Source organism: Microtus oregoni, unplaced genomic scaffold (genome assembly GCF_018167655.1).
Source record: "Microtus oregoni isolate MIOR12 unplaced genomic scaffold, Mior012 000038F_ref0000394, whole genome shotgun sequence".
Classification (NCBI taxonomy): domain Eukaryota; kingdom Metazoa; phylum Chordata; class Mammalia; order Rodentia; family Cricetidae; genus Microtus; species Microtus oregoni.
In genome coordinates, this window is record NW_024543097.1 from 6727015 (window position 1) to 6754056 (window position 27042).

At 37.5% G+C, this 27042-nt stretch overlaps 1 protein-coding gene across 1 annotated transcript in view; it reads left to right on the top strand.

Moving 5' to 3' along the window:
- Positions 1-14333: 14333 nt before the first annotated feature.
- Positions 14334-27042, top strand: part of Spag16 (sperm associated antigen 16) — an 899292-nt gene continuing 886583 nt past the window's right edge. Inside the window, exons 1-2 of the mRNA XM_041631902.1 lie at positions 14334-14516; positions 25647-25693. Coding sequence (XP_041487836.1) covers positions 14396-14516; positions 25647-25693 — 168 coding nt within the window. The 5' untranslated portion in view covers positions 14334-14395. The remainder of the gene's footprint in view (positions 14517-25646; positions 25694-27042) is intronic.

Consider the following 27042-nt stretch of genomic DNA (forward strand, 5'->3'; position numbering starts at 1 on the left):
ACTATGATACAGAAAGGAAGAACCTCGCTTATATAAGAGCCTGAAAAATCATTTCTCTTAGCAAGAGTAGAGGAAGTGCATAAACTGGCCCCAAGAGGTTGCCAGGATGCAAGAAGTAAGTAAAAATATTCCTAGCTTCTGAGAGCCAGGGTGTTAATATCCTTTTCTTTTTAAAAACATAGATAGAAACGGAGGTTGTTGGGCCCAACTCTGCCACAGCACATGCGTATAACTGGATATTTACATGGAGTAAAGTTTCACACAGGTTAGGTTGTTAGTGTCTTCTACATGTAATGAAATGCATATAGATTTAAACTAGCTATTTAGATTAGAACTAAAATTAGCTAGCTTTGATAACTAGTTATTGATAATGTACCAATAACCTTGGTGTAATCTTTTTCTTGGGGCTTTGTTGAGGTATAATTGACAAATAAAAGCTATCTATCTATCTATCTATCTATCTATCTATCTATCCAGCTTAATGTTTGGTGTAGGTGTACACATAGTCTCAAATGGCAGGATTTTCTTCCCTTATAAGGTTGAAGTTTATACCATTGTAAACAATCATATGTATGTATGCAGACAGTAGACACACATATGCCCATTATATATTTAAATCTTGTATCTATACGTTGGTACTTAGTTCTAATACCCTACATAGCAATTATGTTTTATATGTCGATGAATATTGGAACATATCACCATTGAACATTGACAGGGATATTTATGAAATTTAATAAAAGTTGATATGGATAAAGCCACAGTGATAGTAATATACTGTGTTTCTTTAAGTGTGCTCAAGTTTTGTAAGTGTACTGGAGAAGTATATGGGTATACTAATCTTTTTTTTTTAGAGCTAAGGACTTTTAATTTTAATTTCTTTTAGTTAAAATAAGCAATGCATTTTGAATCTCACTTATATTATTTATTCTCCTATCTGTTCCTACTATTTATGCATGATACAGGGTTAAAATTGCTGGAAATACATACATATATATTACCACAATAGCTCAGGAGTTAGGCTGGTCTAGCATCTGGGTTGTCATTGATGTGTACATGATCTTTTGTTTCTCATTCTCTTTGGACTGACATTTTGACTTTATGACCCACAGCTTCAATACTGTCTTCATTAAAAACAATAAATGCTGTACACTGAAAATTAGACTCAAATCACTAATTGGCTTCTTTCAAGTTTTAAATAGTTACTTTGAAGTTTCTAAGTCACACTGTGCTTAAGCAGTCAAACAAAATGTATTGTGTTCCCTTGGGAGCAAAAGGACATTATAGCTTTGGAAACACAAGAGAGAACGTGGAAATAAAGCAGGAAGGAGTGATGGTTCTTGGGGTGGCGTGAAAAAATCAAGAGTTGTTGGAGCTCCTTTGTCATAAAGAGGGAGTTATAAAATTCTCTAAGATTTATACAGATTCATTTAAAGTTGATAGATTTAGAAGGTAAATTCCAATGATTTAATGCTGAAAAACATCTCATGTGATAACTGAACTTTCAACACTTTCTGTTTTACTAGATTGGTCCAATGCCAAAGTTTTTATTAGATTCTAATTCAAATAAAGGGTCATAAAGTCCTTTGTGGAAGTGATACAGTGGTGATTGGGAGAGGCACTCACAATCCCTATTAGTCAGTCATATTTCAGTAATTGCCCATGCCTGCCCACAGGGTTTCTATTTGCCAAACTACATCCTGTTAGACAATTTTCTCATATCTCTATGGCTTGTGGAAGGCTAAAGGTAAGGTTTTCTTTCAAAAGGTTTGGTTGATTGAATTGCTGAGCCTACTTCTTTACTCTTTCTGTGGCCTCTTGGCAGGTAATTTGGCATCAAGGCCAGCTGACCCAACCTACAGCTGATTTCAGCTGACTCACGTATGTAGACGCCACAAATAAATGTTTATTGCCTGTCCCAAGGTTTGGAGTAGTCGATAAGGCTCTTGCAGCAACTGCTGACTAATAAACCATGCAAGATGTTCTGATTGTTTAGTAGAACGCTCGCTTCATTTTGCTAATAAACAAAGCCATGAGACTTCAGTTGAGTAAGTGATTTTCCTGAGGTTAGAGGCAGCCTCAGAAAACGATCGGAGACAGCAGAGACAGCTTATGTCAACATTATCTGAAGCCAGACATTTATATCAGGTTTCAAACCCATAAACATCTTGGCTGTTTGCTTCAAAAATTCTGTAAAGCAATTTTTCAAGGCAAACAGTTTGCTCAACTGGGCAAACACCTATCTAGTCAGAATATCAGAATGCCGGTTTACTTACCTAAACAAATACCTCAGTTGGCACAGTGTTAATTAGTTTAGTGGAACTTGCTTTAAGGCTTTCTTCCTCCCAATCTTAAACCACTAAGATGTTAACTTTGACAGTGCTAGCTAGTTCCCTCTTCAAAGACCTGCCTAGAACCCCTTGAGCACACTCTCTGAACATCTCCAGACATTCCTGCCTTTGATACATCACAGAGATTGCCAATCTGAGATTCTCTCCTGCTAAAGTAAATTTAATGTATTCAGCTGGACCAACAGGGCATTTTTTTATGGTCTTGGTGCAAGATTTGACAGTTGATGTATATTAGAATTATTGTGTTGAGCACTGAATACATATATTAGTGATACTAGGGGGAAAAAGTTAGCTGGGCTTGTATTGGCTGCTCGTTCTCTTTGTCCAAGCAAGAACTCACACATTGATCTGTGCATCAGGCTGTCATCTATGAAGAAAAGGGGCCAAAGAGATCACTTTTAAACTTTCCAACTCTAAAAGTCTATGATTCTAAGACTCTGAAGTTTCAAAGAAACATTGGTTTCTGAAACAGTTCATTGTTTTGTTTGGTTTTGATCTCTTGCTACGATTACACACTGAGATAATATATGAATATGAATATATTATTTTTCTTTTATTTATGCTTAATATGGCCCTTACAAGCACTGGATTTTTTTTTTATATTTAAAAAAAAACTGAGAGGGCTGGAGAGATGTCTCAGCGGTTAAGAGCATTGCCTGCTCTTCCAAAGGTCCTGAGTTCAATTCCCAGCAACCACATGGTGTCTCACAACCATCTGTAATGAGGTCTGGTGCCCTCTTCTAGCCTGTAGGCATACACACAAACAGAACATTGTATACATAATAAATAAAAAAATGTTTGAGATTATAATTACATTGTTTCTTTTTTCTTTTCTGCTCTCCAGCTCTCCAGCAAAGAAAATTTTCATGATGAGAGGAGAGGACTAGACTCATCTGTCGGTATGAGGACAAATATTTAGAGTGTAGTTAATAATTATGCTGATTTAGTAAAGTGGTGATTGTAGATTCTCCTCCAAGATCTATGTCTTCACCAACACTGGGTAGTTGTACTGGTTTCCAGTGCCAGAAATGTTTACCAATACAGAAAAGTAGAGAAAAATAAATAACAGTACTCATGTCTGAAAGTCATAAGGAATCATACTCTGAACTGTGTCTCTAAAACAGACAAACACTATGTGTAAATCGGCATGCAAAGGTATGTAGTTTGAATGAAGATTCCCCAACTGGGTTACCAGCACTCTCCACAGGAGATATAGGACATCTAACAACAACAACAACAACAAAAATCCCAACACCAGGCATCAGAAGCCTTCTTTTGAGTTGTTAGGGTTGCACAAGAGACACACTAAAGTGTTACAGGTTATTCCTATTGTCCTTGGCTGCTCTCAGAGCTAAACCCCTGTTGCTGAAGACACCATGGACTTTGCATATAGAACCCAGAAGCCCTGGCTTGAATTGGCCTGAAAGTTTCCTCCCTGAGGAGTAGCTGCCATGGTCTAGAAGGCACCATGCAAGGTTCCAAAGCAGGGAAACAGTCAACAGTCCTACACAACTATGAAGGCCATGAAACAGCCAGAATTCTTTGTTGTTGTTTTGGCTTTTGTTCTTTGAGTTCTCACTGTGGAGCCCAAGAATGCCTTGAGATTGGTGATAACGATTCAGCCTCCCGAGTGCTGAAACTGTGGTTGTGTAGGCCACAATGGCTAGTATATCTTTTAGAAAATGATGTTTTTCCTGATATATGAATTGGTTTATATGAAGAATATGAGCCTAAAGTCTTAAAACACTTTAGGTCAACTGTATTCTATTCAAATGATAGCTTTTTATTCACTTCGCATTAATAGCCAACTAATATCTACTACTCTGTAGAGAAGTTCTTTTTGGATTTGGGAGGGAATCCAACACTTGCTGTGGAAGAGGTGGTGTTTAACTTGGACATCTCATTTCACTTGTTATTTCCCCGGAAGATATGCACTCCCACTGAGCATAGGATTCAATAGATTAGAAGCAACAAAACGGAATCCAGACCATGTGGTCCACAAGGTGTGCTGATGGATGCAGAATAAGAGAGAAGGGGTGTCTGCTATGGTACAAGCCACAGGCTCTCTGAGATCTGCTTTGTGGTGATGGAGTACAAACTCTGGGTTCCTTTTCCCTTCCCTGCTGCCATTACCTCTAAAAGTTATCATTTGGATAGAATAGAATTGACATAAAAATAATGTTTTGAGGCTTTAGACAAGGGTTCTTAATATAAACAAACTGATAGATTTAGCTCTCACCAAGCTTAATCTCCAGCCCTCTAGTTATTTTTTAGTATAAAACTATCATATGTTTTCAAAATCTATTAGAATAAACTTATTAAAAACATTCTAGATAGGTGGGATTAAAGACAAAACCCTTAGTTTTTGAATGTTAAAAACATTTCTGATTCATTTAATTCTAGTTTTATTCTATTTCTTATTTCAATTTTAATGTTTAATATTTATTAACAACATTTTCACAATGGCAAGATTAAAACTTTGCCTCGTTTTCAATCTTATTTTCACTTTATTCCTCCCTTCCACTTTTTTTTTTGAATCATCACTTTAGATATACCAGGATGGTTTTGCACACGACTCCCTGAGCAAAAGTCAGTCTGCTCTAAATAGCAAAATGCTGCAGGTTTGATTTAGTCTATTTTTGATGTAGAAATAAATTAAATTGAGAGTATTTTTAAAAATTCTTTTCAACAAAAACCCTTTCATTTCTGATAAATAAGATATAGACCGATTATACCTTGTGCTCCCATGTAATGATCCTACACTCTAGAGAAAAACAGTCTGGGTTCTGTGTATGGCGGTCTCTTTACAAAGTCACTTTGAAGGAAGGTGTTGACTTTTTTCAATATTTTTGGCAGCTGAACTGCAATATCTTCCATATGGGAAATAACTAGGGTGTTTGAGCAACTTATAAAAAGCTTTGAAATAGTGAGATCTAAAACTTTTCATTGCTTAACTTAGCACCATGATGATGAATATAGAAATGAATGAAAAGGTGAAGGAAAAAAATTGCACCTTCAGACACATGGTAGATGGAATAGATGAAGAAAGAAAGAGATTACATTTTCAAATTTGTAAATGGAAACTTGCTAGTGCAATAATGGTGGCTGTGGGAGAAATGTGCCCGTCAGAAATACGTGTAGGTAGGTTTCAGACATAATACCCATTTTCTTCTCAATCACTTCCAGTTAACTTTTTCTGGGAAAAGATTGATTTTTTGAATTTATTATGATCATTAACTATTTTCTGACATCTAAATAATAACAGTAGAACCCTACAGGCACTGGAGCTGGACTGCATAATACATGGCAGATTAGTTTGAAAGCAAACAAATGAAACAATATAATAAATTTTATTAACTAGCCACGAATCCTTCATTTTTTTTTCTGGTGACACTCTACTACACCTTTTAAAAAATACATATTTTGTCCTTTTCAGACAAATTATGTTGTGCTCACACATTATTTAAACATTAGATTGATACTAAGTAGGAAAAACACACTGTTGAGAATTTTATCATCATAAAGGTTAATGGGAATTTCTTACGTTGTCAGGAATTTTAAATTGTTTATTAACCTCCATCCAGTATCATAACGCAGACTCCTAATGTAATGCCTTTGTCTCCTCTCCTTGTTTTGGTTCTCTTTATCCTGCCAATTTTATGTCTACGCTAACAAAAGAGTAGTTTATTCTTGAATAAAATTTTAAATTAGGCAATCAACTGGATGTTAGGTTTCTGACACAGGGATCAAGGGTTGTCCATCCCAGTTCTTCATTGGCATTTGTCTCCCATGATGAGTGTGAAACACTAAACACTCAACATAGAAGACATTAATAAATATGAACTGAGCTAAATGGGCACATAGAAATTAGGATTTCATTAAGAAATTCCATGTTGGGAGATGGGACCCAAGGAGACTTGACATCAGAAGAAAGACTATCTCAATATTCATCTTCTTTATATTTCTTCATTCCTACTCCTAAAGTTGTAATGCTTTTATTGGGAAGGCAGAATGTTGTGAGTCACCTTTTGGGGTGACTTTTGTTATTATCCTGCCACGACATGTTTGTGTGTTCCACGGTAGGGGCATAAGGATTAGAAATGTTAGGTAGGAGAAACAGAAATAAGAAAGAAACACAGAGACAGAGAGACATGGAATAGTAACAGGAGGGCACACAGCACATCCTCAATACTGAGTTTACCATGTTTATTTTCCATACACATTTATACCCCAAATACAAATGGTGTTGGGGGGGAGAAGGCAAAAGACTGCTTTAACATGGCACAAAGGACAATGAGAAGAGTTACTCGCTTCAATACTCCAGGCATCAAGCCACTATTTCCTGAGCAAAGCATTTGATGTTTGGGACAGTGAGCACACCCTAGACCAAGTATTCTGTAGGCAGGCACTCCCTAAGTCAAACCTCTTATTTTAAAAGAAGCGGAAGTATGCTCCACCTTTGGTCAGAATGAAGCAGATCTACCTTTATGGGCCATCTTAATGTCCAGAACATCAAGTAAACACACCCTAGGTCAGGATATCTTGTTTTGTAATCACACCTGTTGTCAACAACTTTGCAAGAACAAAAAACAAGCTCAAATTCTCTGACCTTCAGACAAGTTGGAGTCGGCTCACATTTTCGGGTCCCCACAGCAGAAAAAGATTGAAAACTTCTTCCCTGTTTTGACCAAAATAGCAAACAAGTTGATCTTCCCCTGATTTCTTTCAATATATTGTTTTTTCTTAATATGAGTAGACATTTCTGCAAGAGCCAGACATTAGTGTGGGTACTCTGGTAACATAATTACTATATTTTGAACCTATTTCCTTCCCTCAAAGACCAAAGTTTTGGTAATATGATTGAAGATGGTATGAATCTACACAAAATAGACCCTAAAGAGCCCACCAGATGATAAACACATTATATCAGGATATAAAATTAGTAAACAAAAATCAGTAGCCTCACTATGTATAAATGAAACACACACACACAATAGGGATACAATGTCATTTATAATAGCCTAAAACAAAACAAAAAATACTTGTAATAAATCATGTAATTGAAAAACTTATACAATGAAAACTTTAACACTATGACAAAAGAAACATTGAAGAAGATACCAAAAGATGGGATTACCTTACATACCCATAGATTGATAGGCTTAATTTGGTGAAAATTGTCATCATAACTTAAGAAGTTTACAGGTAAATGCATTTTCCATCAAAATTTCAACACAATTCTTCACATAAATTGAAAAAAATTTAAATTTATATGGAAATCCAAAATACCCAGGACAGCCAAAACTTTCCTGAACAATACAAAAACTGTTGGATTTATCACCATAACAGATTTCAAATTACAATACAAAGCTATAATAACAAAATTATGTGTTTGTGACAGTATGCATAAGACCTGTGCAAACTCAAGCTAGACCAATTCCCAGTGTGGAGAAAGGAGATAGGCATGAAGTCCCATCCCTAGTGGAGGAACTATTTATAGTTGATAGCCTCTGGGAGAGGCAGAGCCTGCCCTCTTTAAACTGAATGATAGGTCAACAGCACTAGTAGAAGACCAGACATCCAAGATTATAAGGACAGCACAAATTTGTTTTGATGGTTGTACAAAAGAAATACCGAAAAGATGACACTATGTTGGATGGGTGGGAAAGGGTGGTTGGAATTTGGGTAGGAAATAGGCCCACAAAACCAAATCCCAAACTTTTATGGGACCTTTCTAACTTCTGCAAGGAAATGGATAAATTGGAAAACTTGCAACACATGGGTAGAGCTTGTGTCTTAAAGGGACAGGGTACTCTCGGCCATGCATTCAGGCATGATTCAGGGTGCCAGGTTCCTAAAGGGCTGGGCTAAGGTGTGCCTAGACGCTAACAGATGTGAATCTGTAAAATGAAAGGAGATCAATATGATTAAACGACATTGGAATTCTCAAAGAAATAATAAAGAATAAAACACACATAAGAAGGTAAAAAAAATTGAGACTAGTTAATGGCTGTGTAGGAGAAAAAGAAAATGTGACGTCGTCAATTGGAATCTTAATTTAGTTAATCTGAATGGACCATATTTCTTTGCTACTTATTTTTTAATTTGTAGTATAACAAGAGGAAATAGCCAATATAGCTATATTGATTAGAAATGACATACAACAAAGAAACTAAATAGAATTTAGTTTTGAGAGGACACTAAAGTTTAGTCACTATTAAATTAGTCAACTGAAATTAAGAAGCATGAGTGCTTCACAGGACAGAATAAATTATTTTAATCAAAGAAGTCATCATAATAATCGAAAGCTACAAGAAAAATATTTAAGTGAGGATCTCTTTGTTCAATGTTTTTTTTCTTTTGTTTTTATTGAATTTTATTGAGCTCTACATTTTTCTCTGCTCCCTCCCTGCCTTTCCCCTCCTGTTCAATATTTTTTAATGGGACAGAGTAAATTATTTTCATGGGATTTTGACTGCTTTAGATAGAAATATTTCGTAGTAGGAATGTAAAATCTGATTGGAAAACATAAAATGAGATTGAACAAATAGAAAAATCTACTATGTCTTTGAATAGAGTAACATCATTATGAAGTCAGCTTACCCAGAATAAATATCTAAATTTAGTCTGATGTCAGTTAGAATCCTGAAGTGGGTAGTGAGAAGCTTTTATCAACTAAAGTTAATTCTTATCACCAGTAGAATGCTAGGAAAGCATTAAAAAGGAACAAGGAAAAGAACTTGTCTTTCCAAATATTTCAATATAAAATCTATCAAAAATCATTGATCACAAATCAATATGGTATGTTTATAGAAACTGGTAAATACATTGAAAGAATGCTGTAAGTATTCTGTAAGCAAGTATCAGTTCAAACAAAAAAATTGGTGTAATCCTGTTTTTAATGAGAAGATAAGTTTGTTTTTAAAAAGATTTCTGGTATGACTGGCACACTGCCTGGGGAGAAATGGGATCTACTTTATCTTTTACAAAAAACTAAACTACAGGTGAATTAAAGTCCTAAATTGGAAATTAAAAATCAAGAAATTTTAAAGAATATTAAGAAAATATTTATGTGATTTGAGATTTTACAAGATAGAAAAATCATAATTCCTAAAGATACATGAGAAAATATAGATATAATTAACAGAAACTTTCCACTTCAAAAAATAGCAAAGTCAATAGCAAGAATATAAATGTAAAAAGGTTTGTAATGGAATTTGGTAAATGTAGGCTTGTGATAATGTTATATTTAGGAAATATGAAAACAAAAGAATAAAAGATTTTAAATATTATAAATTTAAGTAGCAGTAAGCATAAAGTGACAAGATTTATTTTACTCTTTGTTAAGGAAAATATTAAGCATAAACTAAATTATGAAAATCTATTAAAGTTGCATAATCATGGATTTTATTGTAGTAGTTCACATAGTTACATTATATGGGGAAGGTGAAATACAATTTCTCCTGTATGCATACACCAGAGAATAAGACTCAATTCTTATGGACATATGTTTTTAAATTCAAACTCAATGAAAAATTTTCTACAAAGCATTTACGCATATGAGAAAGAAAAAAGTGAAAAGATAAATATGTAACTCCAACCTTGTAAAACAGATATTCCTTTTTGTAGATAGGGTTCTATGAAGTACAAAGACTCAGAGGTTATATTCCTATTTGGAAACAAACTTAACTTGTTTCAGTTTTAAAGATGTAGAAGAAGATGTGAGACTCATGGACCAGAACAAAAGACCTAAATTACAAGAAAAGCAGCAAGCAGCATGAACATATTTGTCACAGCCTCCTGCAAGCTACAAGGGTGATGTAGAAGGCCACATGACACTGGAACAAGCAGAGGCCAAAAGAAACCAAGAGAAGGTCAAGAGTCCTCCACTTTTGGAGAAAGCAGGAAACATTACAGGACACAGAAAATGAACTGTCCTCTTCCTCCGGTGAGCTAGGACTTGCTATCTAAGTAGCCACACTGTGAGCTCCTCAACCACTGTCTTTCTCAGTGCTTTCTCGGCTGCTGTGACATGGCATTGTGACGAGAAGCAGCTTTCAGGTAGACGGAGATTCTCTTTCTGACTTACCATGCCGCACCTACATACTACGCAGCTGGTTAGAGAAACTGAGGACATGACTAATAAGACTTGCCATCTGGTTTATTCTGCACAAATCTGAAAAGACACAGAGTGATGTGGGATTTCCCTCTGTATGCTGTGATTACCATTGATTAATAAAGAAACTGCTTTGGACCTATAGCAAGGCAGAACATAGCAAGGCAGGGAAAACTAAACTGAATGCTTGGAAGAAGAAAGGCAGAGTCAGAGAGACGCCATGTAGCTCCGCCAGAAACAGATGCCGGAACTTTACCTGGTGAGCCACAGCTTCGTGGCAATACACAGATTAATAGAAATTCGTTAAAGTAAGATGTAAGAGTTAGTCAATAAGAAGCTTGAGCTAATAGGCCAAGAAGAGATTTGATTAATACAGTTTCTGTGTGGTTATTTTGGAGTCTGGGCGGCTGGGAAACAAACAAGCAGCCTCCCACTAAACAGAGGAGCCATATATGCCACACATAAACATGGAGAAAAATATAGGAGAACATGTATAAAGGAAATTTAAAAAGAGTGAATCTGATAGCCACAAAGCTTATCACATATAGGATATATATATATATGCATTTATTTATAGTGATATAATATATATGGAAAATATATATTTGTGTATGTATTTATCTGCATTTATTTACAGCAGTATCCTAACTAAAAAATGTAAGTCACAAATCCCCACATTTCTATACTATTTTCAGTAGGACTTGCTTTGTCTAACCCACAATTAAGGAGTGCACAGTGACATCCTCAACTTAGAAGCTACCTCCAATTGATATCAGCTCACAATGGAAAAATTAGTTCTTACCAATGAAGTCTCTCTGAGTATATTAACTACACTTCAGGGTAGGTACCCTCCCATCAGCAAATGGCCAACCCAAAACAAAGTCAATGGTATGTGCTTTTGTAGACTTCTTGTCTTACAGTGTTTTGTTCAGACTTTTTTGTCCCTTACTGACCTTCTGTTGTATTCATGATTCTCAATTTTGAGTTTTTATGGATTTATTCACTTTTTTTGTAAGTGTTCTTCATAGATTTCTTTTTCATCTCTCTCATTTATTTGTTTATTTAAGCATTTACTAATAACAGAATGACTCAGATTTTGATTTTGTACTTTGGCTTATATTCTAACACTGTTTTATTAACTTTAACAGTTGGCCTGACTTGGCCCATTGTAACTCCTTCAATGGATGGCTGGATCTTTTTGATAAAGCTCTATCATTATGATTATATTTTTCTTTTTTTAGAAGGAGAGAGTTTTTTCTTCTGGTACTGTAAAATTTCTTCAGAGTCCTTTTGTACCTACCTGAGCAAGGCCTAGAATCATCTATTTTTCCCATGAAGCCCTCATTCCTTTTAATTGGAAAGAACTAGAAACCAAGAATCATATTGGAAACCAGAGGTTTTTGCTGTAGCCGAAAGAAATAAGAAGTTTTTTTGGGTCAAGCTTGTGTCATGTGTTTCTCACCACAGAGAACTGACTAACTCTGTTTCAATTACAGAGAAAAAAGTACAGAAGGAATGGATTTTCAAATGGATGCTAGTGCAAGCAGAGAAAATATGTTGTGTGTGGTGGAAAAAATGATGATTTTTCAGCAATTTGCTACTATTTCTATGAACTCAGAAATCATAAACCTGACTACCACTTACTGTGAAGTTTTGAATGAAAACAAGAAAGCTACTGGTATCAAACGGGCATCAGCAAATGGCTTGGGCTGTAGTGGTAGCAAGTGAATGCCATTATCTTTGATAATTGAATTGTACTTTGCAATATATTTGCATGTGAGTATTTTCTGCTTTGAAACTACACACGCACAGAGTGTATTCACTACCAGATTGCTTTCTGGTTTTGCTTTTAAAAATAATTTCACTTTTGCATAAATAGGGCATTTAGGCTGTGAGGAGATCACATTTGTTGTCCTTTGTAATTGTTGCTTCAGCTCGAGTGTCTCTGCTCTTTTCATTGTTTACCTCTTTGGGGAGCAAAGCAAAAAGCAGTTTCCTGCTCACTCATCAAAATGCTGAGGCTTCTTTTATTTCATCCCCACTTTAAGGAAGCACGTAAAATATACAAAAAAAAAAGAACATCTATAAGATAAAAATATATATGTCAAACCACTATTGTAATCTAAAGGTTTGTGTGTATTTGTGTTCTTTTAGTCAGGTTTCCCCACCTCTTTTAAATTAAAGCAGGATCTACAGTCTAGTAATTTCAGAACATAGCCAGACAGCCTTCAACTGCATCTTTGCAAAGACACAGGACTTCTAAGAAAGTAGCAGTCATCACAGATTCCTTTTTCTAAAATCTGAAAGCATTATCTTTTTGATGTCTGTTAATTTTTTTATCAAATTGTTCTTTAAAGCATTGCTTATCCACTGTAGATATCAAAGAAATTACACAAATGCTAAAAGTGGTTTTCATTTGAATTTTCCCGAAACATCACTGATCAGGTCTCTGTGAACATACTTTCAATTGTAATAGGCAACACATCTTGGAAGAGCTTAAAATTTGAAATCGATTACACGGATATAAATGGATTAGTAACTCAGTTAAAACCTTGGTTATTTGGAAGCCTGGCAAAATGAGACTCACATATTTTGGGGACTATAAAATATCTCCTTTTCTTCTTTATTTTGACAATCTCTGACTTCTCTGTCTTACACATTTAATACTGGCTATGCTTTGTATTTCCTTACTGTTATAAAAACCCATTTCTTATGTCCAAGTGCTGACTATTTTTCTAAAAGAATTGTGCTTTACTTTATAGCAATTATTTTATATTAAGCTTTTTAGTATTTTTTTTAACAAATATTCAATCTGGGGTCTTTACAGTCACAATAAAATAGGCAAAATTTACTTGTATTACTTATAGAAAATATCTGATATATAAGAAATGATGATGAGAACTCTTTTTTTTTATTATGCAAGACAGGGTTTCTTTGTGTAACCATTCTGGCTGTCCTGGAACTCACTTTGTAGACCAGACTAGCCTCAAACTCACAGAGATCGGTCTGTCTCTGCCTTCCGAGTGCTGGTAAAGAACTCTATATATTTTACTTTTGAGTTTTTCCACTTAATCTAGGTAAACAGATTTTAAAAGTCTTCATAAGAGAACAGGAAGTGTAGTCCAGGCAGGAAACTTAATTTACCTAAAAAAAAAAAAACGAGGAAGAGCTTGATCAAAGACGACAGAGACTTTGTAGCAGATAAAATACACTAAACATTAGAAGCGCCATGAGATTGTCCCCTGCAGGTCTCACGTTTCTGCCTGTTCTTCTAGACATCAACAGTTTATAGCTAAGCATCTTGCTAGCTGAGGCCATGCTTCCTTCGAAATGAAGAACAAACTGAGTCAACAGATCCCCCATTTTCAGAATCTCTCTCCTGCATTTCCAGTTCCATGCATTTAATGAGCACTCAGAATGTTTGATATGAGAAAATGACAGCAACTTGAACTGTTTAGATATCATTGTGTCCTGTATTCCAAAACTCAAAACCAAGACAGACATGTTTAACAGAAACAGCTCATATTTCTTATTGCTGTACGCTCTGAATGGTTTCCTAATGCTTTGTTGACTTACAGCTAATAGCAACCATTTGAGGTAGGCGGCACTCTTTTCAGCTTAAAAAACAAAACTCCCAATAAGTAGCCTGGGTTAAAAATGCAATCTAAGCCGCTAGGCTGGGTTTGTGGCATCTAGTTTCCTCTACAAGCTGCCTGGGGCGTCTGGGGTAACTAGGCAACGCGTTGCCGTAGCAACTGCGGACACGCAGAGGGTTAGGCGCTGACCCTCAGGTCCTCCTCTAGTCGGGGGTGAAGGGTCCCGCGATCTCGCGAGAGTTGCCACGCCAGTCCGTAGGACACCTTGGGGCACCGAGGGGCTCCGTGGGGACCGTGGGGCACCGACGGACCCTGTGAGCCGGGCCGCGAGTATGTCCGCTCCGCCTGGGGTGCCGCCGATGCGGATGCTGGAGGAGGCGCTGGGCATTGGCTTGTCGCCCACGAGCGACGCGGCAGAGGCGGTGTCCACCGAGGGCGCCTACTACCTGGAGCGTATCCTTCTGGTGCTATCGGGGCCTGCGCTGTGTCCGTGGGACTCCCTGGAGGAGTCCTTGTCACCCCAGTGTGTCGTAGCGCCCACTGAAGTCACTCTAGGCGTGTAGGTTCATCCGTGGTCCTGAGCATAGGGAAGCCTCCAGCACTTTACACCTTGTCGACATGAAGATGCCTCAGGGAATTGATTCAGTTCTGTGATTTAATGGTTGTCCTAAAAAAAAGATCCCCAGAATACCTTCGCAATGGCTTCCATCATTAAGAGGGATGAAGGAAGACCTGTGCCTATGGGCACAGAGATGGATGCACAGACTGCACACATGGTTGTGGACGTTGTCCAACTGTGCTGTCCTAAGTAATTTGCCCATGTATGGCTGGCTGCCTTCTTTAGGAGTTTTGGTTTTGGCTATTTAGTGATAGCACTGATTAAATCTTTCCCCCCCCCATTGGGCTGCTCAATTGGGCTACTAAAACTGACAAATACTTGGAAGAAAGCAGCAAGAATAATAATGAGCAGTTATGAATGGGGGTACCAGAAAAATTGAATAATTTTGTGTGTATATTTAGGTTCACTAATTTTTGCAAGGCTATAGAGGACTTCATTCCTCTAGGTAAGTGCATTAATTATTCTGGATTAATGTGCACTGTTTGTAAGAGTCATATAAGTTTTTCTTTCAGTAGATAAAAGAAAGATGACTATCCACAAAGATGTCAAAGACAGTAAAAAAAATCTCCCTTTATTATTTTACACAGTTATAATCCTTTGTGTCTTAATTCAAGATCTCATAGGTCCAGCAGCGATCCATTTTGTGATCTTTAGCAGGCTCTGTTATATTCATATTTTAGAGAGTCACACAGAAGTGCGTAAAGAGTTAAAGAAAATATGTAGTATTATATTGGATTCTAAATGATTTTTACAAGATGTAAGTCTGAATACCTTGAAATCAATATGAATAAAATAAGTGGATGCCTTAGTGTTGTAATTGAGTCTTTATAATCCGTTTTCGTAGCTCAAACAGGATATCTGTCCCAGAATGTTCCCTTTAAAGATAAAAAACATATGTTATAATTTCTGAATTCATCTGCATCAAACAATTGTAAAAACTTGTCAGCATGAAAATGAACTATCAGGAAATAGTTTAGTTATTAACATGAGACTAATAGTTTGATAACACTTTGAAGATCTATTTGTAAATTAAATACAATATTCTTACACAATGAAATTTTAAACAAGAAAATCAGATGTATAGAATTTTCCAGAAGAACACTGAATTAAAACCACAACTTGTTTCAGTTTGCACACTCATCTTTTTTTGCTAACATTTTTTCATACAATATATTTTGAGCATGCTTGTCGCCTTCCCCAACTTCTCCCAGATATTGCTCTTCTCCCTCCCTACCCAATTTTGTGGTGCCTCTAAAACAAAAACAAAAATAAGAAACAAAATCCAGAATAAGTAAAAAAACAACAGCATTTCCCCGCAAACCCTCCCCAAAATGAAAGTCAAAACAAACAGGTAAAAGACCAATATAACAAAAATGCCCAAACCAAAATGAAACAAAATGTCTACAAAAACACCTTTGAGTTCATTTTGTGTTTTACAGCTACTTCAGGGCATTAGGCCTGATCTGGAATGTGGAATGTGATATTGCCCAGTGAAACCATTGAATAAACTGACTTTTCCCTTGCAAACCCCTATCAGTTGCAGATAGCTTCTTGGTTAGGGTTGAGACCCTGAATCTACTTTTCCTTCCTAACTGGCTTGAAGCTGCATAGGTCTTGCGTGTTCTGTCACACTCCTTGTGCGTTCATATGCTACACACAGATCTTCCAATAAACACTTTAAGTCACAGTTGCAAATGTAAGACAATCAGATTTGTTAATTAGGTAGTTTTATGTCTTCTTACATCTCTTCATAGTTGACTGATTACTATTTCATGTTTCAAACAGAGAGCCAGGGGAAGGTAGCAAAGGCAAACATCTAACTAGTTATTTTTCTACATTCAGTGTTGAGGGAAGAGGTTTAGTCATGGGAGAGGTTTTAACTATTAGTCAGAATGAAGTTTGAGGATTAATTATGAATGCCAATTATCCTTGTATCCCTGGGCTCTCTTCACACGAGTAATTAGAAATTGACAGTATTATGTTATTTGACATTGTTTTGTAAGGCAATTATTATAGTTGCCGAAGTGAGACTTTCTTGGGTTTAAAGTCTCTAGCTCTCAGGCTCTTCAGTGGCTAAACGGAAATTATAGTATGCTTAAGTGAATCAGAACTCCAGTGTCCTTTGCCTTGCACATATGTGTAAATATCTCTGATTTAGTGCATTTTTCTCAGACTTCTCTTATACTTCATGCCATACTACTGGTACTAGATAATGACCCACCAGTATTGTAAAAGGTCTTTGAAAGAGGTTCACTTAACTTCTCCAGGAAATCATATGGTATTCCTCCAAAACATAGAGACACAGGAAACATCTGTAGACTAATGTGGCTCAAACCAGACACAGGAGCAGGACTCATCATTAGTGTCATAATTTCAATCCTGTGCCAGATAGTTTCATGTCAGCTTGCTACAAACGAAAGTCATCTGAGCCGGGCGGTGATGGTGCACGCCTTTAATCCCAGCACTTGGGAGGCAGAGGCAGGCGGATCTCTGTGAGTTCGAGACCAGCCTGGTCTACAGAGCTAGTTCCAGGACAGGCTCCAAAACCACAGAGAAACCCTGTCTCGAAAAACCAAAAAAAAAAAAAAAAAAAAAAAAAAAAAGAAAGTCATCTGAGAAGGGAAGCCTCAATTAAGAAAATGCTTCCATAAGATTGAGCTGTGATTAAAAAGAAAAAGACTGAGCTGTGTGAGGGCAAGCCTGTAGGACATTTTCTTGATTGGTGATTGATGATTCTTGTTCTATAAGAAAGCAGGTTCAGCAAGCCAGTAAGCAGTACGGCCTCTGTATCAGTTCCTGCCTCCAGGTTCCTTCCCTATTTGAGTTCCTGTCCTTACTTCCTTAAGCAAACAGAGATGTATAAGTGCATGCTTAATAAACCCATTCCTCCCTAACTTGCTTTTTGGTCACGGTGTTTCATCCCAGCAACAGAAACCCTAACTAGGACAGTTGTCAATTTGGCATACACGGAAAGAAGGAAACTCAATTGAAGGATTGTCTAGATCAGTTGTCCTATGGCCATGTCCACAGGGCATTTTCTTGATTGCTACTTGGTGCAGGCAGGCCCACCCCACTGTGGGTGGTGCCATCCCTAGGCCTACCGGCCTGTGCTTTAGAAGAAAGGTCACTGAGCAAGCCAGAGAAGTCATCCTATAAGCAGTCTTCCTCCATGAGGTCTGCTTATGCTCCTGCTTTCCTTTCCTGCCCCGGCTTCTGTCAATTGACTGTAACCTATAAGTCAAATAAAACTTTTCCTCCCCCAACCAAAAGGTTACTGCTCCATCACAGTAACAGAGGCCAGTTAGGACAACAGGAAAGATGCTTCTGCCAATATGGACCTCAGTGTTTTTGTTCCAGCTTAGGGAAGGTGTTCAGGGGAAAGATATGGCCGCAACAGTCCTTCCTGTTACCTGCTGGCTGTTATCAGTGACTCTTGTTTCTTCTGTGAAGCGTTTCCTGATGGAATTGCTTCTTTGTTTTAAACTTTCTCAAGGTGTGCTGGCAGCAGACACAATGACATGGCTCTCTGTGGTCACCACAGCATTTGGAAATCTAGTCAAGGAGTGGATGGATTCCTCATAGAACTTATTGTTAGGAAAAAACTTGCAATATTATAAAACATGCTGGGCCAAGTCGTTGTCTACTGAACTCAGAAAGGCTGGTGGCAGTTGTCAGTGACACTTTAAAGTCACAGTTTGGTGGCATTTCAGTTGTAGTAGTGACTAAGGGCTGCGTAATGTGTGGCTATTTAGGAGTTTCCAGTTTCAGTCGTCAGACACACGCTGGGAAGAGGTTGGACTAAGCAAGCTAAAGGTTAGTTGATTTTGATGTTGTTTCTCGAAACCAAAACCCTTCCAAGGGAGAAAAATGAAAGGCACACTCTAGGAAAGAGAAGCATTGAAGGTTCCTCTTCCTCTCCTAACTCCACTCCCTGATTGGTGTTTAACTATTTTGTAGGTCTCTGTATTTCAGCAGTAAGGATTTAGTGTCTTAGGTTGTGTAGATAGATGAGTTTGCTGCCTTCTCTAAGGTTACCGCTGTCCCAGGAGCAGTTTCTCATGGCTCGGTGAAGTGAAAACGAGGCTTTGCGTCATCTTCAGCTCTGGATACGGACCTGGTATCTACAGCTGCAAAATCAAGGATTTCAGAGCCACCCTGGAACAAGGCTGTAGCACTAGACTGGTGTCCCACCTAAGATGCCTGTTTTCTATGAAGTGCCTTACTGCTGGAGAACCATCCATTGATAGCTTTCACCTACTTGAAAATTCTATCATTGATGCTTTTTTATTATAGTTTATTGCTTTTATTATTAACATTATGTTGTTTTGGAAAGACTATTAATTGGGTACTGAAAGAAAGTAGCTAATATAATGAACTTACTGGCTTCTCTGTTCTACCCCTCCTTTATTTCTTTATTCCTTTCTTTAAAAATCCCTCAGATAATGTATGTTTCAGAGTTTATAAAATCTGAAATTTTATATGACTGCAAAATGTTTGTGAAATACTTAGTAAATTGCTATTTACTAATAACTAAAGTACTTCCAACTATCAGAAAGCTTGTGTTTAGATGCTAGAATTTCTTACATGTATTCAAATAATAAGATTTGATACCATGAATATAGACTCTAGACCAACAGCCATGTACTAAATCCAGAAGGTTCAATATTGGATGTTTTAATGTCATGGGCTCTTTACAGAGAACAACTATTTTGCTCTGTGTCCTGTAGTCTATGTTAACTTTAACGAATCACACATGAATCTTTAAATGATGAACTTTAATGCAGTAAATCAGGTGAACACTGAGTTTCTTTGTGGCTAACAAGCTCCCAAGATGCTACAGGTCTGAAGATTATAATTGGAGCAGCAAACTTATAGACAAATTGACTTCTAATAACTATATTTTCAGATACTGTGAGCATGATGACAGCTGCCCACAATCCCAGGCCTCAGAGTGCCGAACAAGGCAGGGGATTTTGGTAGTTCCAGACTAGCCGAAACTACAGAGTGAGGCTCTGTTTGAAAAACAAAAACAAAAAATTTGTTCAGATAGAAGAATAGTGTGTAGATCCCATCTTTATGTCTCCTGACTTTGAAAGACCCATGTACTACCACCCACTATGAAAAGCATGCAATTAATATGCTCAGGTATTTCAGCTCTGAGCAGAAGCTGTGCTACAGCTACCTCCTACCAGAGTGCTCAGTAGCTTTCCACTCTTGCCAAGTCTGTTGAGTTGGTCGTAGCTCTGTGTATATGGTGCTAATAACCTAGAGGACTTATGAAGACTTCCTGGTAAAGGCCATCCAAGTAAACAGCAGCGAGAATGTGACAACGGGCATGCCAATTATTTGTCATCTCTTATCTATATTTCTCAGTTAACTTTATTTAGGCTGGTATTCCTAAGAGAGGGATATTTGCTGTTTATAGTACCTTTCCAGTTTGGTAAATAAAATGTTAATGAGAGTGGACCCAGGCTGGATTTTTTTTTTTATTGCTTCTGTGAACGTTGGCTGTGAGAAGATTGCAAAGATTGCAAAGTGATTTCTTTCTACAGCTCTGGGAAATTATGGAAAGCCTAATTAGTAATGTCTCATTCTGGTCCTCTCTAAAGATGCTGCTTGCTGTATGCTACCTATCAGGATGACAGAGGAAGTGTCTTGTAAGTGAAGAAGTTTGTTTAATGTTTATAGCTGCAAATTGTTCATTGATCCACTTTCAGAAGAACCCACTTGCGACCCATTCGGGCTGTCATTTCTATTGTTAGTCCAGCTGAAGTATCGCCGTGAGGCATCTGGTCATGAAGCTGTGTCTTCTGTGGCACTGTCGTGGTGTTCTATGGCATTTTCAGTGCATGCATTATAAATCTCGGCCTGTCTTCTAATGGGATCCACAATACCAGGAGCTAGGGCAGATTCCATAAGTTTAGAGACTGGCCATGGTGACTAAGTATCAGGGAGTGTTTCATAGCATAAAATGCTGATGCCCCTAAATTCCTCTTAGAACATGAAGATGTGACAGAGTGGGAGCTGCTATCTCTAGCTAGACTGCAGCTATATGATATAGAATCTGGCCTGGAAATGAGGGATGCCATGGTTGTAGGCAGGACAAGAGCAAGAACAGGCTATAGACTGAGGGTCTGCAGATATGAGGGCACAGAAAGGCAGGCCCTAGAGCCAAGGGTAACAGAAAAGGTGGAAATGAGATTTGCATGTGGAGTGCAACATTACTGTTAATATATTCTTTGGGGGAGTAGTGGACAGATGAGGGTAGAAACGTCTAACTGTTCAGAGCCATCTTGGCATCATTAAAATAATTTGAGTCTAAATGATCACTTATTTTCCCCATCAGAAAACAGCTCTGCATGCAAACCACGAAGAGCTTAATTTATATGGGTGCCTCCTAGAACACAGGCTCTCCTGGGAGACCAGATCACAGGTGAGAAAGTTGCTCAGTGGAAGGAGAAGTAGAGTAAGGAGTTAGCTTTTCCTTTCAGACAGTTGTCCATGACTTGCCCCTTTCACCTTTGCAAGATTGCTCTCCCGAAAAATGTAAACCCCTCTTTTTTTGCATGTGATGCTCCCTCAGATTCTTCTTCATTTCTCTGGCTGTCCCAAGGGTCAGGGGATCAGTATCTAAATACAGTGCATTCTCTTCATTAGAACCTCTGAGCCTTTGGAAATAGATAATGCTTTGATGTGCTGGGCAGGGTATCTGTTTTCTTTGGAATGATCAGGATTGGCATCTGACTACAAACCCATCTTTACCCCAAGCAGTAAGGAGGTTAGAATTGAGCCTGTGGCTTCAAATTTAAGTCTTGAGGTCCTCTGGGTGTACTGCATCACTGTGTATTTCTGGTCCCCTTTCTCCTCTAATTTTCACAGTCACGGAGTTCTATATCTCCAGTGGCATGCACGTTTGTAAATCGCCACAGAATCATTTAGTATCAGCTTGTGCGTTTGGCCATGTGTTGCTAGCTATCCGGACAACAGATGCATACAGATAGCCACACCGTGCAATACATTTTTTTCAAGGACACTACACTACCACATTCAAGATGAGTTGCTTTGGGAAACTCCTCTGTACAGATCATGTTGTGGCTACTTAAAGATAGCAGTTAGGGAGTCTAACTGCTCCTCTTTTGAGTGCTTTGTTCTGTATTTGATCTTTCTTCGTACTAATCCTTTGGCCTTGGTTAGATTAATGATCAGTTCTTTCGCCTCTAGCTGCTTTATATTTCTTTCTCCTCCATGCTCTTCAAATCGAGCTATTTAAACGATTTTATTTAGCTGCTGGTAAGGTGCCACTGAGACACGGAAAACAAATATGTGAGGTCATTACCTAGGATATTGAAAACAAATTTTGTATTTATATTATCTAAGATGTTAATAAACCATGTATTGTTATGGTGCAGTGTAAAAATACTATGATATGACGGAAAATTCTCCGCATTGAACTCAAGAAACATGTCTCTGTCACTCATAGCCTAGGAAGTCTCTTAATTTATATTTCTCAATTTTCATCTTAAATATGACAGGGATGTTTAATCTCAAAGGGTCATTTTGAAAGTAAACAGTGCTATACTCCATGGGAAACACATTCATGCTTTATCAAATGACATTTTTCATATAATCTGTTTTTTTTATTGTAAGGAAGCAGTATCTTTTTCATGATTAAAAGTTATTGCGGAGGACATTTTCTGGGTAAGATTTCCAAGTGTTGCCTTACGTAGCTAGTACTCTGAGGACAAATGATATTTTCATCTCTATGTCACCATGTTAACAATCCCTTTTGGAATCTCTTCCTCACATAGACAGTGTGTGCTCATTTGTAATTTTTAGTCTGTGCACCAAGGATGTTAGAATATTTACTTTGTTTTGGAATTTATCATGCACAAGTGGGAAGAATGACATTATTTTCTGGAAACTGACTGACAAGGAATTGGTATTGAAATCACTTTGGAGTAGCCACTTCTCAGAAGATGTTAATGTCCTCTAGCTAAGCCCTAGGAAATTTTATTTAAATAAATAAAAATGTTACAGAAAATTCAGATCTAGAACTGGAAGGAGGCTTAGAATGGCTTGTGTTTATCCTTTCACCTTAACCAATGAAGAAAGATTTCTTCATAGATGCTCATCTCTTTCCAGAGTGAGGGAAGGGATAATAAAAAATAGATGTACAGCTTTTACTGAAACTTAAGGACCATTCTAAATGATTTTTCTCATATAGTTCCTCTCCAGGTCTCTTGAAAACATGCAAGGTAGTTTGGTTGGTAGTTGGGCTGTCCCTAACATGATAAAGCAAAGGTCCTGCCTCCTGCATTTCGTGTTCTGTTTTTGAGTTTCAAGGGACAGGTACCAGGACCTCGCACCTGCTTGGCAAGCGCTGTTTTACTAGGCTACACCACTATCAGGTTTTGCTCTTCAGTAGTCCTTATATGCTGAACATGCTTGCCCTGTACAGCCTTTAAGACATTGAACTTGAGGCTTGGCTATAAAAACTGTTGTGGTTATTCGTCATTTATTGTTAATTCTGAAGTAAGCTTAGCTACTATGTCTGTGGAGAGAATCACATGAAGATTGAATGAAGGCCATCATCCAACACTGAGACAATGTTAGCTCTCCTTTAAGTATGTGCTGCTGCCTTAGCTCAGGTTTGAGATGACTGCCACCTGTCACCTTGACTGTGACATCATGTTAGCTCCTCAGAATCATCCAACTAAGTAGCTAATGTATTCTTGACCTTCAGAAACTGTGATGTAACAAATGTTAATTGTTCCTTTTACAAACTTTATTGAAATATGATTGACAATATAAATTGCATTCATTCAGCTGTACAATGTAAAACTTTGATACACTTATCTCAGACATTTTGAAATGATCATACAGTTGAGAAAGTAATACACATGATGGTTTGAATGACAATAATGTCCCTCATAGGCTCATGTATTGGAACACTTGGTGTCCAGCTGATGGAACTGTGTAGGGAGGCTTGGGAAGCGTGTCTTTTGGGGAGGAAGTATGTCACAGGAGGCAAGCCTTAAGAGTTTAAAGATTCCCACCATTTCCAGTTGCTCTCTACCTTGGTCAAGATGTGACTTCCAAGCTGGGCGATGGTGGTGCATGCCTTTAATCCCAGCACTCGTGAGGCAGAAGCAGGCAGATCTCTGTGAGTTCGAGACCAGCCTGGTCTACAGAGCTAGTTCCAGGACAGGCTCTAAAGCCACAGAGAAACCCTGTCTCGAAAAACCAACCAACCAAACAAAAAAAGATGTGAATTCCAGCATCCTGCTCCAGCCCACATGCCTGTTTGTTGTCTTCTCTTTGCCTTTATGAACTTCAAGTCTCTGCAACTGCAAGACAAAATAATGTTTCCTTTGTAAGTTGCCTCGGTCATGGTGTTTCATTACAGCAACAGACAAGTGATTAAGTCAATGTATTTGCCTTGGAGTTTTGTTTAAAAAAATGATTGCTTTAGTTAGTATATACAATAATCTGCTTCTTTATGATGTTTTATATATGTGTATCATTTACCCTGATTTAGTATTGTGTATGCATAAGTGTATTGGCTTAATAGATACGTAGATTTCTCATACAAGAGAAAACATGCAACATTTTTTCTTCTGAGTTTCTTGTACTTAATATAATGATCTTCAGTTCCATTTTCCTACAAATGACATATTTTTCTTCTCTATAGCTGACCAGAATTCTGTTGTGAATGTGTATGAGCCACATTGTTTTATCAGATCATGCTAATAGACGTCTAAGCTGCTCCTTTGTTTTGGCTGTTATAAACAGAGATGCAGTGAACACATCTGTACAGGCATTTCTGTGTACACTGATTTTGGTCCCTTTGGTTAGATGTTCAAGCATGGTTAGCTGGATCATGTGTTAGCTCTAATTTTGATTTCTTTGAGGAGCTCTTCATTTGGTGTAGTGAAACCACTGAAGAGCTGTGCTCTTTGAAAATGTCAAGTTTCTGACTCATTATTGTCTCATGGCTTTCACGCTGTGCACTACGCCTCCAGAACTTACTCTTTTCATGATTGGAAATGTATTCTATTCCATCAATATCTCTCCATTTTCTCCACCCTTAATCTGTGGTAACTACCTACTACTGTCTCTTTCTTTAAGCTGAACAACTTATAGTTTCCAGATATAATTGTGACCTATGTGTTTCTGATTTATTTTTGCTTGGTTTACTATCTTCCTATGTGTTTCTGATGTGGTTTTTCTTGGTTTATTGTCTTCCAGGTTCATCTACATTCTAATAAGCAGTGTTTCCTTATTGTTCTTTTAAGCCATATGTTATTGGAAGTTTGTTATGCAACAATAAATAATAAACACAGATTTTTGTAACTGAGGTGCTATCTTAAGAAGAAATGTTTCTAAAATATCAGAATGGCTGTGCAACTTGGGAGAACACAAATATTCAGAAAACTTTAAGTTGGTGAAGGAAAAGTTCCTTAAAGACATGGCTGTCAGCAGCTTGGTGCTTCCTAAGAAATAGCTGGCAAGGAAGAAATCCTATTGGGAATGGTTTTGCCGCAATAGATAGCTAGCACAAGTGGTCACTTTTCTCCTTGGAGTAGTTAACGTGGATGCATTGAAGTTACAAAACAGATTGCTGGCATGCACCCTTTTATATAGTTTCTAATTCTAATTCATACTACCTGAATGACATTCTGTAGTTGTGTAAATGCTATTAAAATCAAGATAAAAGTCACTGGCTAATAATCATACATGCAGAAATGGATGTAGTTTTTTATGGACTTAATGGTATAAAATACGAGTTGAAATAATTTATGTCTAAACTTATAGGCTTTATGGAGAAAAAGGTTGAATTTTAATTTGTATGTCTTTACAAATTTCATATTTAAGTCATTAGATCCAATACTGTACTGAGGTCAAGCAGCTGTAGTATCATAACACTGTTCTACTTTTCTGTGTTAAACTTGACAACTGCTCAGAGGTGACCCTGACTGAGGCTTCTGAAGATGAGTGTGAATACGAGGAGGTAATTACTCTTGTGAATGCTTTCTCCTATTTCCTGGGGCACATAAGGGCTTTATTTAAGATAAGATATGTTTTAAGCAGAAGTTTAACTATTTACTGATTACAATGGAGTTGAGAAAATGCTCTTTCAACATCTACATTTAGTGGGACATCTTCCTGTTCCAGTTGCCCCATCTCTGTTTGGGTTCAACTCCTGCCACCACCCTTGTTTTTGGTTTCATAGGTAGTCATTTCTATCTGGGACTTTTCCCCATCATCCAGTGTAGTAAGAGGAGCGACGGGCTGTGTTCTTGCCCAGCTCCCGCATGGCTAGCTTTATACGTGAAATAACAGCACACAAATTGTATTCATTTAAACACTGCCTGGCCCATTAGTTATAACCTCTTATTTGCTGGTTCTTACATATTGATCTAACCCATTTCTAATATCCGTATTGCCACTTGAGTGTGGCTTACTGGGACGAGTCTAACAGGCATCCACCTTGGAGCAGAGAGTCATGGCAACTGACTGACTCGGCTTCTTTCTCCCGGCGTTCTATCTATCTACTCCGCCTACCTAATTTTCTGTCCTATTAAAGGGCCAAGGTAGTTTCTTTATTTAACCAATGAAATTAACACAAAAGACTCTCCCCCATCATTTCCCCTTTTTCTGTTTAAACAAAAAGAAAGGCTTTCATTTTAACATAGTAAGATTACATATAACAAAACAGTTATCAAACAAGAATTACAGTTTCAATATTTATATCTATTTATCCTTTATCATAACTAAGGAAAACTATAACTGTGACTAACTAGTCTTTAACTCCATTAAAGAATCCAGAAGGATATAATATTATCTAAGCAAACAAGAGGTAAGCAACTTCCAAAACTCTAGAAATGACAGAGACATCTCGCTGCCTGGACAGTTACCAAAAGTTCTTTTGTACCTTGGGGTATCCATCTTTGGCCTACAGGCCCATAGTATCCAGCAGACTTTTTCATGAAGTAGGAAATTTTAAAGACAGTTTATTTTCTGCTGTGTTCTGCAGAATGTCTCGCGGACTTTTTCATGAATCAAGAACCCCAAAAGACCATCTCACCTTTAGGGAAGTTCAGCAGTCCTCTCTCTGCGGGTTCTTTGTGTCCAGTTTATGCAACAGTCCAGGCAAGAACAGTTTCTTGCTCAAATGGCTATCCAACTCCATAAGGAGCCTCTTCGATGCCCATCTTCCTTTTGAAGTAGATTGGTGTTGCCAGGAGCAGACATGTCTCATTGTCATGAAAAGTCCTAAGTTATTAAAACATTAAATGCCATGTTCTGTAGTCTTTGAAAGATATGAAGAATGTCTATCTAACTGAAATATATCTCTAT